This window comes from Furipterus horrens, unplaced genomic scaffold (genome assembly GCF_987537825.1).
Source record: "Furipterus horrens unplaced genomic scaffold, mFurHor1.1.pri manual_scaffold_6, whole genome shotgun sequence".
NCBI classification, from domain to species: Eukaryota; Metazoa; Chordata; class Mammalia; order Chiroptera; family Furipteridae; genus Furipterus; species Furipterus horrens.
The window spans coordinates 4,661,539-4,678,057 of record NW_028327176.1 but is presented as its reverse complement, the minus strand read 5'-3'; the positions used below and the strand labels follow the sequence as shown (position 1 = coordinate 4,678,057).

General features: G+C 53.5%; 1 protein-coding gene across 2 annotated transcripts in view; it reads right to left on the bottom strand.

Moving 5' to 3' along the window:
* Positions 1-4,241: 4,241 nt before the first annotated feature.
* GREB1 (growth regulating estrogen receptor binding 1) overlaps positions 4,242-16,519 on the bottom strand; it is a 63,703-nt gene continuing 51,425 nt past the window's right edge. For both annotated transcript variants that reach the window (XM_090280922.1, XM_090280923.1), the window contains exons 25-32: positions 14,940-15,101; positions 12,484-12,688; positions 11,868-12,042; positions 9,677-9,895; positions 8,690-8,825; positions 6,229-6,429; positions 5,666-5,804; positions 4,242-4,535 (exon numbers count right to left, since the gene is read on the bottom strand). In XM_090280922.1, coding sequence (XP_090137048.1) covers positions 4,372-4,535; positions 5,666-5,804; positions 6,229-6,429; positions 8,690-8,825; positions 9,677-9,895; positions 11,868-12,042; positions 12,484-12,688; positions 14,940-15,101 — 1,401 coding nt within the window. In that variant the 3' untranslated portion in view covers positions 4,242-4,371. The remainder of the gene's footprint in view (positions 4,536-5,665; positions 5,805-6,228; positions 6,430-8,689; positions 8,826-9,676; positions 9,896-11,867; positions 12,043-12,483; positions 12,689-14,939; positions 15,102-16,519) is intronic.

Genomic DNA, 16,519 nt, shown 5'->3' with positions numbered 1-16,519 from the left:
GTGCCCTTCACCAGTGCGCATTCCCGCACCTTGGCGCCGGCGCCCGGAGCAATTCGCTGTCCACGCCCGCGGTGCTGAAGGTGCGCGCGGGACCCCGGGGCGCCTGCGCTCCCGTGCGCTCAGCCTGGTTCTCTCCACCCCATCGCTGCTGCTGCTGCTGGTTGGCGTGCCAGGGGCCGCCACAGCTTCGTGTGGCCCTACTACCTCTGGTCTACGGAGACCTGGGCTGCCGCGCCCACTGCTTGGTGCCCACGGGACCCGCACCCTGCCGTCGCTTGTCTGGGGGCCTCGCCCGGCCGGCCCCGCCCACAGCCGTCATCGTGCTGCCGAAGCAGGAGCTGAAGGCTGTGACCTGGAAGCCAGAGCCCGCCTTGCGCACGCATCCCGAGCTAGTGACCCGTAATTGCTCCAGATTGTCACTCAGATAACGGGGAGGGAGGACCAGACCGCCTACGTTTTCACCTCTAATACTCAGGACCACCCAGAAAATTGGGTCTCCTTGCCCCATTTTATAGCCAAGGTGAGGCATTAAGAGAAGTCCAGAATTTAAAATTAACTCTGAAAGTCTATGCTCTTCCCACTCCTGCAGGTGGGGGTGTAAGAATTACCGGGGAGCCTGTAAAGGCAGGGATTTTGTATCCCACCCCAGGCTTCTGCTCTTTTATTATCAGCAAAACTAGCCATATTCAGCCCCAGGACCAGCTGGACAGAACAACCAGGATGATGGAATTTTGTGCAGATAAAAAAGAGAGGCCTGAACATCAAACATTAATGAAGATTTCAAAAGAAATGCATATACCAACCGCAGCCTTAACAAGAACATGGGAAAATATAAAGTTAAACCCAATAAGAAAACATTCCATTTGCTTCAGAATTGCTAACCATGGTCCCTATAAAGAGAATTACTCAGAAACAGCTAGGAAGAAACCTTTATTTTTAAAAATCTACTTTTTATATCAGGCATGTTTGCAGGCTATCAAATTCCTAACCCAAATCTGGACCCAATAATAAAGACCAAAAAAATCCCCAACAAAATCCCAACCCCACCAGCAGCAGAACAATAACCATATGAATGGAACTGGTCACGCAGGGACTCCAGCAGGAGTCAGAACAGTGGGAGCTGCTCCTCCTATCATGACATCAAGTGGACCGATAATGACCTCAGACCTCAGCAGCCCCGTCCGAATACTGCCTGCCCCATGCTGGCCCAAGGACATCAGGGCCACAGAGCAGCATGGGACACTCATGCATCTCCCAGCAGCCTCCATAGGGGTTCCGAGCTGCAGCAGCGTTTTCTAGTGGGCAAGCCAGCAGGCCGCTGCACCCGATCCGGCCTTGCCCATGAACCTGCAACCGCATGCTCACGAAGCCGAGACACAAATTTCACCCACGCCTCACAGACCGGTGGCATCTAGGCTGTGCATATTTCGGAGTTAGGATTTGGGGGGAAAGTATCAAGCAAGCCCTGTGTTCAATCTGTGCTACTTGCAGAGTTCATGAGGTGCAGACTGACCGACGCAAGGAAGACCGTGAAATGTACCAGAGGCAAGCTTCTGATGCTATGTCTATGAATTCTTTCAGTGTGGCAGCATTATTCAACACACAGTACAGTAAAAAATGTTTAACTTAGACATCCAGTCTGCGTTAACCCAACGAAATAACCAAACTCAAATTAGGATTATGCCATTTTGGTCCACCTTTCTTTTTACTGTCTTATCAGTGAGTGGATTCACTGTCTACATTAATCGGAGCTTTTAACCAACAAAATTGCTCATAGTTTTTGAAAGTACAAAAGCTGTAGGGTTTTTCCAGAAATATTTTAAAACTCCAAAGATTAATTACTAACTTGAAACATATTTTAACCTTCTATTTCTGTCTTGACTAGGATCAAAGTTACAATTTGGTAGCAAGCATGCCACGGTCAATAAAAACCTGTTTGGTTCCCCAACGAACCAAAATAACTCAGGAACAGTGTTTTATATTTCTCTTGGGGTTTACCTGTGAACACGCATGGCTGATCACTTCTTAAAAGGGTGCAGCACCCAATTCAGATATTTTGTACTGATCTTAAAGTGCTATTACAATGTTGTTTTTATTTGTTTTTGTTTTGTTTTTTTAATGTTTGCAAAGGAAAGGAACTTGGGAGAAAACCCCTAAACACATATATTTTGAATTTTGAAAGTTAAACATTCAAAACACAAGGTATATAAACTTGTTTTTTGTAAGTCAGACAATATTACTACAAGGCTTGTAATGGAAAACAGCTCTTACCCACTCGGATTTATATTCTGTGGCCCAGACACGACTTGCACCCGCTCTTAACTCCAGCTACTCTGCGTAGGTCCACGGAGTACAGGGCGCATGGCAGGGACAGCTGGGAGAAGCCAAAGGGCCTCGCTGCTCCAACTACTCCCCATCAACCCCCCGAACAAAAGCCCAGGCCCCCTTCCAGCTTTTCCAGCCACAGTGGAGCTCAGAGCGCCCTGAAAAACCACCTTCCTGAGTGGCAGGCTCCCTCATGCATGTTCAGCTGCAGCTCCATTTCCAACGGTCCCCTTTTTCTCTGTCAGCGATTCTTCCCCATGTTAACATGCCCCTACATGTATGGATTAATTCTTATTTCCTTTCCAAAACTGTCTTTTCTGTCAGACCGTCGAAATTTTAAGCAGGCAGCCCTGGAAATCACAGGCCACACAACTTCCTCTCAAAATGATGTCATTAATACCCACCAAAGAAACAATGTATGCATTATAAGTTTTATTTATAATGCTGGAACAAACAAGAATAGTTTGTTTTTCTGAGTTTAAATTAACCAATAAAATGGAGAACAGCACAAAGCTATTTACAAAAGACACATAAAACGAAAGAAGATAAGTTTTTATTCCAAAAGAGGAATAATGATAGGTACAGAGTGATGATTTTAGAAACACTGAATCTAAATCTTTTATACCCACAGGCTTTTCTTCTTAGGGGAGAAAAGATTGACATTAATTCTTTGGCATCATCTTTCAAAATAGTTTCTTCTCGAACTGTTATCCAGGAGAGTGCTTATAAACGTCTAAGATGAAGACACAAAAATGTATCTGATGATTCGTTTTTGAGGGTTGTTCAACTTCTCCTTCCGTTACAGGCCACTTCAAAGGCAGGGTTGTGTGTGAGGGGAAGGCGGACTCAGGGGCCCAGAGTCCAGCGGCTGGACGTGTGCTTCTGTGCCTTCCCAGCTCTGCCATCATGGGGAGGGGCTCTCTGCATCTCAACCTTCTCCTCTTTCAAACGGAACGGGAGAAGGCCACCCACGCCAGCGGTGGGAAGGATCTGGCACATGCCCGACGCCTGGCCTGTAGGTAGTGCTCCCAATGCTGCCTGAAAAAACCTTCTGGTGGGCCAGTGGGCGTACGGTATGGTGGGACATCCCTGCGGCCACCTCTGGTCTGACTGTCCCCTTCCTCTACGGTCAGAGACCAGGCGTTCACAAGAAAAGGCAAGCTGTTTAAGAAACTGAAAACTGAGCTTCAATAAATTACAGTCAGAAGTCCAGTTCTTATCGAGTTGCTTATGCATCATTTTGTTTTCACTGGTTATTTGTTTCAAGTAAGCCATTTGGTCCTCTTTCCTTTGTAAGGCAAATTCTGTTTCTTAAGGTGAACTTCTCTGTAACCAAATAACCTTCCTGGAACCTTTTAGTTTTAAAGAAAGTTTCTTTTCTCTTTTGCCCTTTCTAAGAGGTAGGGTGTTTACCCTATACTATTTTAATAGAATCGCATTTGCTATGAAGTAAAACCATTTGTTTTACGTTATTAAAGTTGATACCTTTGGGCTAGCTTTTTAAAAAGCAAACTTCTAGGCAATTACATAATTCTTATTCAGTGGCCCACTTCGGTTTTTCTTCTTGTTTCCAGCCTTTACAGTTAAAATGTTCTTTTGGAATATTGCTTTGCAGTCGATGATAAGGAAACTATGTAGCTCAAATCATGCCTGAAATATTGGCACCTCTAAGATCATCGAAGAGGTTTAGAATGGAGAGAAAAGTCAAGTTTGTCCATGGAAGCATCTGGATAACACGAGAGTAGGCAAAACTGTGTTCTCGGTAAAACGGACTCTGACCAAGCCCAGGGCAATGTGCTGGCCCAGCCCTCGGGGGGTTGGGTCCAAGCTCCTGCTTGCCCCCCACGGATGCTCCTCGCTCTCATTGAGTCTCCATCACCCCCTGGGCCTTGGTGCCCCCCCGCCCCCGCCCCCCCAGCTTGCACAGAATAGTCTCTGGGCCCATTTCCATTCAAACCCATCATGCTTCTGATTCTTCCTTTGCCCTCAGCAGCATGGGGTTCCGAAGGCTCCACCCTCCCCGAAACCTGCTGGCGCGTCTGTCCCTCAGATGTGTCGCCCCGTCAGAAGGAAGAGCGGCCGGTCTTCCTTGGCGTTGGCGGTCTGGAACTCGTCACGCAGCCGGAACTGCCACTGGTCCTCCAGCTCCAGGCGGACCACGGTCTGGCGGAGCGAGTTCCGGTCCTGACAGATCACACACAAGGTCGCACCTGCACGGACAACGGCAGAGGCGTGGGAAGAAAACAGGTGAGGAGCTTATCCAACCAACACCCGCTGCCTGGGTTCTGCTTGCAGAAAAGGAAATGAACACAATGCTGGGGGGAAGGGAAGGACCAGACGTCCAAGGGACTCCTCTTTTCTTTGTAATGCTTCACAATCTTAGCAAGACAGACACAGCCAGCGGCTGGCAGGTCTGGCAGGTGAGATAGCATGGAGGCAGAAGAAGCGCTGACAAAGGAGGAAACAGAGAAGGGGAACTGGAAAGAGACACCGGGCAGGTCACAGACCAGCGCTCTCAGCCACAGCCCTGGGTGTGAGCCGGCCCCCTCAAGGCCCAACCCCACCTTCTTCCCCCACCTAAGGTGACCACCCATCCAGGCCGATGCAGCTCCCACCTCTCCCCACCTGCTCAAGCACGTGAATTCTCCCTCCTCTAGAATGCTAGTATAATCTAGACATCATTGCTGCCCATTCACTCACTCACTCACTCACTCATTCATTCACTCAGCTGGTCAGTCTCTACTCCCTTCCTACTTTCCTCCCATTAGACAAAATGATTCCCAAGGGCAGAGACTGCTGCAGATGTCTCTTTCTTCTTCCCAAGGCCTTAGCTCTGAATACCTGCTAGACAAGAAGGTCAGAGTGAGGACCGACCAAGAAAACGTGCACATCAGAAACGGACCCCAGCCAGACAGGACACTTTGCTTTGTCACACAGAATGGATGTTTGTCACTCTGAACCACTCTAGCAAGAAAACTACAGAAGGAGAAAGATCCGAGTACAAGTCCGGAAGCGTGCAGTGTCCCCAGACCAGGAAGAGGAACTCAGCCACCAGGAGGAAGCGGCATTTGTAAGAATTTGGACTGGAAAGAACACAACAGGGGCCTAAAAGGGGGAGGGGCTGTGACTCATCTCTGCCCAAACGGGTTTGGGGGGAAAGAGAGTCGCCCCGGAATCCCATCCCCACCTTCCTGTACTTTCCTGGAGGTTGCGTTCCCCCTCTGAGCCTCAGTTTACCCACTGGCAAATGAGGACTACAACCAGAGGTCACCCCCCCGGAGACACCAGGGGACGACAAGCATTCAAGTCAAGGTCTGAGGTTAAGAGTACGGGAAGTCACCTTTCAGAAAATGAAACTTCTTCAAGAAGCCAGCTCCCACGAAGGAGTCACAGAGGTAGAGAAGCAGCCCACTGAACTTGAAGTCGGAGCAGCTGACGTTTAAGGAGTGGGGCCTGGAGCTCACGTAGCACACAGAAATCTGGGGAAAGTGGGGAGCAGAGAGAAAACACCGCTTTCCGTGAAGTACTCCGCAACACTGTGCTAGGGCTCTGTATCTAAAGTGCTAACTGCTGGGCCAAGTTCAAGGGCTTGGGGAGCCGGAAACAGTACTTTGGTGTCACTTCCAAATCTCTGTCCTAAAAATCAATTCCAAGAGATTTATCCAGATTTATCTATTCATTCATTTGAGGCTCAGAACTGCTCTGGCCTGAGACTCAGGTTTGATCCCTGACTTCTGATACCGGAGCAAACCATCTGAATTCTCTCAGCCTTTATCAGCTGTAACGGGGGGTCGACACCTGAGACGAAGCCGTTGGGGACGCCTCCGAGGCCTGGGGTCTCGCGCCCCTGTTTGAGACGTCTTTCGGGGCCAGGGCTCCGACGGGGCCCCTTCGGGCAGTTACCTGAGATCCCAGGTTCAGGTAGCAGTCGACCAAGAGCACGGGGTGGCCGTAGCTCTGCAGGGACAGCGGGAAGAAGCGGTGGCTGTGCTGCTGCAGGAATCTCTCCAGCAGCAGCTGCGCAGGGGCCGCCAGGGACGCGTGCTTGCTGTCCGGGGCGCAGATGTACTGGGCGGGCACGACGGCCGCGGGGCTGGCGGGCACCTGCGAGGGCAAGGGCGGGCGTCAGCAGGGCGCCCAGGCTGGGGGCCCCGTCCCGGGAGACTGTGTGTCAGGCGGCGCTGTGAGCGCAGACCACACACTTCAACAGCAAAGGTCTCTGTTACGGAAAATCAGGCTTTACCGAAGGGGGACACGTAAAAACCGATCAACAGGATCAGTAAAAATTGTAGACACTGGTCTTTCCACATAGAAAATTGGCTTCCCCAAATCCTGGGGTGCAAACCTCAGGGCGCAGCCCACCTCCCTGACCACCAGGTCCCACCCACCCCCATGGCCCCCATCGGACCCACATGGATCCGACATCACCAACGCATTTTCCCCGCTGGCGAGACCGCGGACATGAAGGGAACCAATCCAGTCCTCGGCTGGACACCCTTCAGGGATCTGTCATTACTCCTGGAGAGAAGTCTAGAACGTTCCCACGGCCAACAAGGTCCCGCCCACTTCTCCAGCTCCTCCCAGCTCCTCTCCCCTCTGACCTTGACCTTCCTCCACACCAACCGGCTTGCTCCCACCCCTCAGCACGGCCTCCCAGGGTTTCCCCCGTGCCTGGACACAGCGCTCCTCCTCATTCTCCAGGTCTCTGCCTTAATGTCACTTCCTCAGGGAGACCCACAGACCCCTCCCCCACTGCTGGTGCGGTTAGGTCTCCCTGTGACACACACGTCGCCCTTGGCTGCTTGTCACAGAGGCACCGCACGACGTCTTTACTTAACATCTGTCTCAGCTGCCAGGCCAAACGGGCAAAGGGGCTGGGGGCCCGGTCAACGGTTATTGAGTAAATAAAGGAAAATGAGTGATTTCACTCAAAGTAGTACAAAACCTTACCAGCTGCCCTCTAGAGCGGTGGTTCTCACCCTTCCTAACGCCGCGACCCTGTAATACAGCTCCTCATGGTGTGGGGACCCCCAACCGTAAACTGATTTTCGTTGCTACTTCATAACTGTCATTTTGCTACTGTTATGAATCGTAATGCAAATATCTGATATGCAGGATGGATTTTCATGGTTACAAATTGAACATAATTAAAGCCTAGTGATGAATCACAAAAACAATATGTAATTATATATGTGTTTTCCGATGGTCTTAGGCGACCCCTGTGAATGGGTCGTTCAACCCCCAAAGGGGTCGCGACCCACAGGTTGAGAACCGCTGCTCTAGAGAGTCAACTGTGCCATTGAATCCAAAGAAAAAATAAGATTATCTCAACATAGGAATAAAGATAAAATACCTGAGAGTTAAAAACCGACGCTGAGGGAACTAAAAGAAAAATTGGTTTTCAAAGCACATTGAGCTTTTATGTGGGAAGACTTAACATGGTGAAGATCTGGAACCTCCCCAAATTCAGCTGTAATCTACTGTGGCTCCAGTGAGGGGTCTCCACAGTCGGGGCGGTGGCGGGGTCGGGTGGGGGGGTCGACTTTCAATGACTCCTAAGTCTGGAGGTGCAGGCCTTTTAAGTGTCTTGGTCGTTAGTACAAGATGTGAGGGGGACTCTCAGCGCTGCTGGTCAGAAAGCGGGGAGGGGATGGAACTGATACCTGAATTCAGACCTGGCCCAGGCCAGGGAGGGTGGCCACGGAGGAGTTAGTGGAGACCAGGAAGGGCAGAGGCTGGAAGAGGCAGCTGGTGTTAGAACTGGCTGATGTCATCAGGGCATATTAAGGTGGACGGAGGTGAAAAACAGAGAACAGGGCTCTGGCCCACGGATGTGAGACACCTTCAGGCAGGGAGATGCCAGCTCTACGTGCCTTCCTGAAGACACGGGGCTCTGGGCTTGCTGTGATGCCACACTGAAGCTCCAGGCCTGCTCTGCCAGCACCGACCCAAGTGGGTCCTGTCTCTCCCCACCCAGAGGCCGGCCTGAGCCAGCTCTCAAGCTAGCTGGTCGGTGCGTTCAGACAGTACCTGGCCAGGCACTGCTCCAGGGGCCCAGAGAAGACCATGCACCACACCGGCAGCCCAGAGCTCCGTCCAGCAGAGAAACCAGCCACGTGAGCGCAGAGCGCAGTGACGCAGACGTGTGCAGGACCTTCCTGGGAGCACTGGGGTGTACGGGAGTCCACTGGGGGGACTCGGCTGAAAGCCTTCACTAACACCAGGCAGCGGCCAAGCCTACCCCACTGGCTCGAAGGCGACCACGCAGCCCCCTGCCAGCTCCCACCCTCCGTCTGCACACCATGCACGGCAGCCGGGGCAGACCCAGCAGGGCGCCCGCCCGCCCGGCACCCGGCCTGCCCACCTTGGAGGTGATGTGGAAGGACCGGTGCCCGCCCACCGAGATCTGCTTCTTCATCACGCTGAAGTGGTTGAAGCGGCAGAGCAGGAGGCCGGCGCTGTGCACCCGCAGGTTGAAGTCCACATCGTCGCACAGGAAGCTGCTCAGAACCAGAGGAGGGGACGGGTCAGACGGGGTGCTGCTCACGCCCAGGCACACCCCAACCTGCCCCAGACACAGGGGCGGGGAGCAGGCTCGGTGCCGCCCCACCGGCCTTCCTCTGGGTGCGCACAGAGGCAAAGCAAACGAGGGAAACAGGACAGGCCGTCACGCTCCTGCACCAGGAAGGGCACGGTATCCCCAAGGCGTCAACCCCCCAAGGACTGTTGTCTGCTGACCACACAGGCACGTGAAGACATTACAAACACCCTTTTCGTCTCTTTGTTCAAAAAGAAAAATATCGTCCCAGGGTTTAAAAAAATTAGCCACTTTTTATAGCTGAGGACAAGGCTCACTGCCATGCCGGTGAGTCACAGCACCCAGATTCCTAGCAGGTCGACACCCCTACACGGGCCATCCCTGGCGTGTGCCGCTGCCAGCCGCAGGGACGCTCGGGAAGCGTCAGGGTTGGAGCCACGCTCAGGCTGTGAGCACCTCTGCAGCTCCACGTGTGCAAAGCACCACACGGAAACCACTTTACGGTCGTCTTCGTGCTCACGCTCCTGACCAGCTACGTGCTCGGAATGGAAGCCAAAAAGCAAAGCACGTAAACACAGAGTAAACACTGAATAAAGTATCATGTGAACCCATGAAGGAAGCGGAATAATCTTATGCTGATCTCCCCTCCCCAAAATTATACAACAAAACTACAGAAAGAAGCGAAGGGAGGGAGGGAGGGGGTGAGGGAGGGAGGGGGGGAGTTAAAGCTGAAATCGGGGGCCAGGCCAGAGCCAGGGCAGGGCCGGGGCGGCTGTGGGCTGTGCTGGCGTCCCCACAGGGCGGGAGGCTCACCGGTTCTGGTTGTACTGGACGTTCTGGGTCAGGTCCACGTTCAGGATGACGAAGTCGTGCACGTGGCAGCGGGAGAAGGGCTCGCGCACCTCCCGGCTCCCGGCCTTGCTGGACCACTTCCGCAGGCCGACCAGGGCGTAGTGGGTGATGTTGGGGGCCGCCTCTATGTGCTGCATGACGTCCTTCAGAGACACGTTCCTTTCCGCCCAGGACAGCTCTCTGCGCGAAGGAGGGAGAGTGGCGTCCCTAGGGTGGCGTGCAAGGAAGAGCGAGGCCCTCCGGGCCAGGCCGCCAGGACGCTGCTCTCCGGCTGACCCTCAAGGGCCGGGTGGGGCTGGCGCGGGGGGAACCCATCCCAGCCACGGCCGAGGGCCGGGCGCCAGGCTGAGCCCCTCACATTTGCCATCATCGGTCCTCGCGACAGTCCCGTGACGTAGGCGGCCACCCCCGCCCACGTCACCGATGAGGGACAGAGGCTGCGAGTAACCTGCGCGGTGTCCCCGAACAGAGCCTGGGTGTGAACAGCTGTCTCCAACGCCCTCACTCTCCCCCTCGGGCCACACCACCCCGCCTCCGTGGCTTGCGACTCGAAGGTAAAACGGTGGGAAAGCGCGAGGCTTCCTGCTGTGAATTCCACGTGGGAGCATGGGGAGGCGGCCGTGGCCCGTGAATGCCTGAGACCGCCCAGGATGGTGTCTGAGGTCTGGCAGGACAGAGAGGGACACCTGATGACCAGGGAGGGTGACAGCCTCCAGGGATTCACACGGTACTTTAGTTAGTGGCTTACATCGTACTGTGTGATTATGTGTTTTGCTTCTTTGGCTTCCCTTCTGAGCACGTGGCTTTTTAGGAGCGTTAACACAGAAGAAGACTGTAAAGTCATTTCTGTACGTTGTTTTCTATGCATCGAGCTGCAGAGGTGCTAACATCCCAAGCATAACCCCATCTCGTCAGGGACGAGAATGGGGTCCAGATGAGGGCCTAGGCAAGCTGCTCAACTTTTCTGGACCCCAGCTTTCTTTTCTTTAACTTAAGCTAATTCCCACCCCCCCCCCCCACTTGATGTGACGCTCTGGGACTTCCAATGCTGTTTCGGAATGAAACTCAGGAAGGCAGAAGGAAAGCTCAGCCCTCTTCCCGGCCCGGCCCTCGGCCAAGCTCCCGCCCTCGCAGGGTCACAGCAAGAACATTGCAAGCAAAGAAGATCACATCCTCCTCAGTCCTGGGCCGCTCAGTGCCCCAGAGAACTTTCTTTTCTAGAAGACCAGGGACTGCAGGACTTGTTACATTAGGTTCTCACCAACACCTGGGAGGTGAGCTAGCGTACTGAGGTCTCTCCCAGGAACAAGCCAAAACCATCCAAGTCATCAGGCAGCCCTGAGCGGGAACACTCAGAGCAAAATCGCAAACTCACAAGGAAATGTTTGGTGAGGGATGTTGAGGTGCAGCTGGATCTACCGAGCCCTTTCCCCGTGGCGCTCCTCATTGTCCCCCAGACTCGTTAACCCCCACGACAAACCTGTAGCACAGGTATTAATGCCCCTTTGAAACTAGAAGCTAAAGAGTTGATGTCACACAGCAAGTAAAAATAGAAGCGGGCGTGAGGAATTGGCCTGGGGGAGGGGGTAGGGGCTGGGAGGCAACAGGAGGGAGTCCTGGGGGTGGTGAGGGTCTCTTTCTTCACATGGGAGTTCGTTAAATGGGCGTGTTCTGTCTGTGACACTCTGCACGTCTATATTTTTCTCTTGTATATATTTATGTTGAATATCTATGATGTGATTTCCTATATATACTTCAATAAAATTTTTAAAAATTTAATTCCAGCCCTGGCTGGTGTGGCTCAGTGGGTTGGGTGTTGTCCCACAAAGGTCTCCAATCGATTTTGGTCAGGGCACCTGCCTGGGTTGTGGGTTCAGGCCCTGGTCAGAGTGTGTATGAGACGCAACCAATTGATGTTTCTCTTCCTTTCTCCCACCTCTCCCCTCTCTCTAAAATAAAAGTTTTAAAACAATTTTTTAACTCCTAAGTGAAGCTTGGAATGTGAGCCCGCCACATCTGAGTCTCTGTCCGCTATGTGCTGCGCTTTCTAATGAGAGTGCCCTCCACGGTCCTCGCGGGGTGGTGGAGAAATCCCCCCTGGAAAGAGCGCATGCGCCCCCGTCTTGCTCGCAGGCCTGGGGCGGCACCTCACCTGCTCCTCTCCCCGCCCCCGTTGATGTCCACCACATTCCACATCACGCAGGAGTCGTCGGAAATCACGATGAAGGGCCAGATGTCCTGCGGCCTGATCCCCAGCTCCTCCTGCCGGGTCCGCTCCAGCTCCAGGTTGTGGTAGGACAGCTCCTTGATCAGGAAGTGGGCGGCACCTGCAAGAGGCACAGCCACCGCTGACTCAGGCCTGTCCCGCTGGACGTCCCACAGAGCAGAGGCCCCAGGTGGGAACAGCGCTGCCCACTGAGGTCCCACCCCAGGGCCAGAAGCCCCCAACGGTCGGTCCTTGTCCGCCATTGCTCGTCCACTCGCCCTTAGCTGTTGACTTGGGAGGGAGAATTCTAGGGGACAAAGCCCACCTCTCGGATGGGCACATACACTTGTCTGCTTATCCTTGCTTCTCTAACAAAAATCAAGAACGTGAATGAACTCAGTAACCCAACATCAAAGAGAAAAGAATATTCAAACAGATTAACATGCTTTAAAAGTCTCAAGGCTGGATGAAAGGAACACGTTTAACTCTGTCGACTCTAGGACATTCTCTCATGTCTCCATCATCAGAAACCTGGCCGAGCAGGACAGTGCAAGGTGCCTACCAATGCCGGCATTGTTGAAGATACTGGGGAGCACCAGCATGATGTGGTTGGGCCAGTACTTCTTGTAAATAGGCATCTCGTACTCCTTGACCACCAGCACGTGCAGGTGGCTCGCTCCGTCCATCGCGTGGTACAGGTTAAAGAGCCCGTGTTCGTGGCGGCCAGTGGTCGGGGTGAATGTCGGGCTTTTTATACATTCAAAGCTCTGGAAAGTAGAGGCATAAGGAGGGAAAGTGTTTCTAAGTGTGGTCACAATGATTCCCCTCTCTCTGAAATGTCTGTCTCTAGACTCCTTGAATCCAACTTAGCCTTGGCCTTTTCCGGGTAAAATGCAGTAAAAATGATGGTGCACCAGTTCTGAGCCGGCTGCCCCTCTCTCTGAGCCCTCCCAGGAACCGGCCTGAGCAAGCCTGCTGGAGGAGGGAGACCGCGTGGAGCAGAGCCGGGCGTCCCACGGAGACCACCCTAGCCCAGCCAGCCTCAGCCGGCCCGGGGCCAACTGCAGACATGAGGGAGCTCAGCCCAGCCCAGGATGACCACCCAGCAGAACCGAGCCCAGCCTCCTAGCCCCCAGAATCAGAAGCTAAGTAAATGCTTGGGATGTGCATCTTTATTTTATTTTATTTATTTGTTTTTAGAGAGAGGGAAAAGGAGAGAGAGAGGGAGAGAAACATCACTGTGTGGTTGCCTCTCACTCGCGCCCCCAACTGGGGACCTGATGTGCAACCCAGGCATGTGCCCTGACTGGGAATCGAACCAGCGACCCATTGCTTCATAGACAGATGCTTAGTCCACTGAGCCACAGCAGCCAGGTGGGATGTGCATCTTTTATATAAGGAATTACGTGGCCCTGACCAGTGTGGCTCAGTTGGCTGGGTGTTGTCCTGCAAATCGAAAGGTTGCCAGTTCAATTCCCAGTCAGGGCAAGTGCCTGGGTTGTGGGTCTGGTCCCCAGTTGGGGTGCGTACAAGAGGCAAGCCATTGATGTTTCCCTTTCACATGGATGTTCCTCTCCCTCTCTTTCTCCTCCCCGTCCCTTCTCTCTAAAGATAAAATAAAAATCATAGAAAATAAAATGTTCTGCTCTTTCTAAAAAAGAAAGGAAGGAAGGAAGGAAGGAAGGAAGGAAGGAAGGAAGGAAGGAAAAGAAAGTAAGAAAGAAAGAGAAAGAAAGAAAGAAAGAAAGAAAGAAAGAAAGAAAGAAAGAAAGAAAGAGAAAGAAAGAAAAAAAGAAAGGAAAAGAAAGACACTATGTGGTCTACACCCTTCCCTCAACGTAAGTCCCTGGGGCTGAGCTGGGTCTCCCCACTTGGTGTGGATTCCTCTAAGCACCCCCAAAGCCGCCATGATGCTGCTGGTGCTCACAGCCTGTTCTGGTCAAACTGGGTGGGGCTGGGAGTATAAATAACTCCTTGACCTCAGCTCCACCCAGCCCAGCCCACGGGGCAGGAGACCAGGTAAAGGTCTCTCTGGGACTTTACAAATGTTTTCAGGGCCTTATAATGGCCTAAAAGGCCAGGTTCAACCCTAGACGTCTTGCTCCTCAGGAGAAGCAAAGCGGCACCTTCGAGGCTCGTGGTGGCGGGGCTGGTTAAGGACAGCAAGCTGGCTAAGACTGTCAGGGCAGGGCCACACACCCCTCCCATGCCCCTGCGAGGGGCGTCTCCACAATGGTGGTCACAGAGGCGACAGAGAGCAGGATGACAGCTAAGGGATTGAGCAGAAAGGCAAAAAGACTCACGGACAGAGACAACCATGTGGGGATTCTGGGGGTGGGGATATAAGGGGGATAAATGGTAATGGGAAAAATACAAAAGAAAAAAAACTTAAAAAAAAAAAATAAAGAGAACAACATCTTCAAAAGAGGAAGATTCTCCCATAGAGATAAACACTGCAACATTTCAGTGACAATGACAAGGTGTCTGGGATTTGCTTCCCTGTAACACAGGAAGGCAGAAGGACAGACGACGGGACAGGACGGGCCATGAGCTAGCCATTGCGGGAGCCGGTAACGGGTCCCGTGGGCGTCCCACTGTCCTACCCCCATGGCCCGTCTGCACGGTCCCTGACAGAGCGCATGGCAGCGACGAGAGCGGATGGAGGAACATCTGCTCAGCGCTTAGCTGCCAGGGCTGCGCTGGCGCCTCACAGCGGTTACGCCAACAAGTCTCCCCCCAGCTTACCACCCAGGTGTGCAGATGAGGAAACTGAGGCTCGAGACCTGACATGGAAAGTTTGAATACCACAGCTAGTAACTGGTGGAGCAAATCTCAAACGTGGCTCTGGGTGACCCCAAAGTCTCCTGCTCCCCAGCCTCCTCCAGGTTGCCCCCACATGGGTCTCTCCGGCCCACCCCACTGGCCCCGGACTTGCTGGGCAATGACAGTCTCTAGGTCCCCAGCTCAGTGGTCCCCTGCAGCCACTCTGATCTGACCCACCAGGCTCAGAGCCAGTACCTTGTCCGTGACGAGGGGCAGCCGCATGCTCTCCAGCTGGCCTCCCGGTTGGCTGAAGACAAAGTGGTGCTCCTTGGACTTGGGGATGATGAAATGGAGTTGGATCTCCTCTCCTAGCATGGAGTAAGAGAAGGCAAAGGCGTGCAGGGTGGACTCATAGAGCTGAGGTGTGAGGGGGAAAGGACAGAGCTTGTCATCAGCGTGCGGCGTAACTTCTCAGAAGACCCCAGGCCCATCCTGGCCGTGGCCACACACGGCAGGGGACACCCACAGGGCAGCAACCGTAGGAGGGGTGGGCACCTGGGTCTGCTCCTGGGGGCCACACCCACTAGGCCGAAGCCTGATCCTGTCCCTTCTCCCGATCGCGCTTCACCCAGGGACGCCCCTGGAGGTGCCAAGCGCTCTGGACACTGGATTAGACCCCAAGGGCCAGGTTAACTAGATCACATGTTCAGTTCTAATGAACGTACCATCCCATCCTGCATAATCACACATGTTGCAGCACATTAATGAAAAGAACTGAACACCCCTGTATACTTCTCCCATCTGCCCAGCGCCCTCTGTCCCTTTTGTGCTGTCATTAACCATCCTACGAAGCGGGTACTGTCAATAGCCCCCCGTTACGGGGGTAGAAACGGACATTCAGAGGCCTGGGGCTCCCTCCTGTGTCCAGGTCCAGCCTGGCCTCTGGTCACTTTGTCCGAAGAGGCCTCCCCACTCACACTGAAGCTGCTCTCTGGCAACGCCTCCTGCAGGCCTCGGCTCAGGCCCCACAGAGGGGCCTTCCCCGCCCCCTCTCCCCACCAACCAGTGTGGCCTGTGCACTCGCCGGAACGACAGGCCCGGAGACGCATGAGCTCTAGACTCTTCCTGTGGCTCCTCCCAAACCACTAAGCCCTCGGGGCGCAGAGAGGAGGGAGAGATGGAGTTGGACTTGGGGAGGAAATCTCACAGAAGGGTCCAGAGGGTCTTGAGAGATGAGGGAAAGAGCAGAGCGAGCAGAGGGAACTAGTGTGCGGCCCGCGGCGCTCCTGGGAGCTCGGTGCCAAGTCCCCTCAGCTCTGGCCCCCAGGTCTGAGCACAGACCAGGTGCCACGGGCCAGCTGGCCGCGCGCTCACCTCCTCCCTCTGCCACGCTCCCTCCCTCTGTGCAGTCCCTGGGGACACTTTCTGAAGGGACAGTGACCAAAACCCTCACATCTCTTTCAGTTCTTTAAATTTCAAAATCGAGAACACATTTTTGCCTATATTCTTCTCTGCCCAAAAGCAAAACTCCCCAAGGGGGAAAGAAAATGTCAGGAGAGTTTATCTGGAGCAAGTGGGATTTCTGATTATTTGCAATTCTTTTAAAAGTCATTCCTACGTGCTTTCTAATTACACCTAGAGCAAAACTACGTAGTCTTTAAACATCAGTGTTAAAGGAGGACAAGTGCTCCTTCACTGACAGCTAAGCCCACGACCGGATGACCCGGGAAAACTAGAACCACTGTCTGCTGCTCCCTCTGTGAAAGGGACGGACAGACAGGCCGGCCACGGCCGCCCCGGGCCTTTCTGGAGGCAACCAAGAGCTGGAGCTGTCC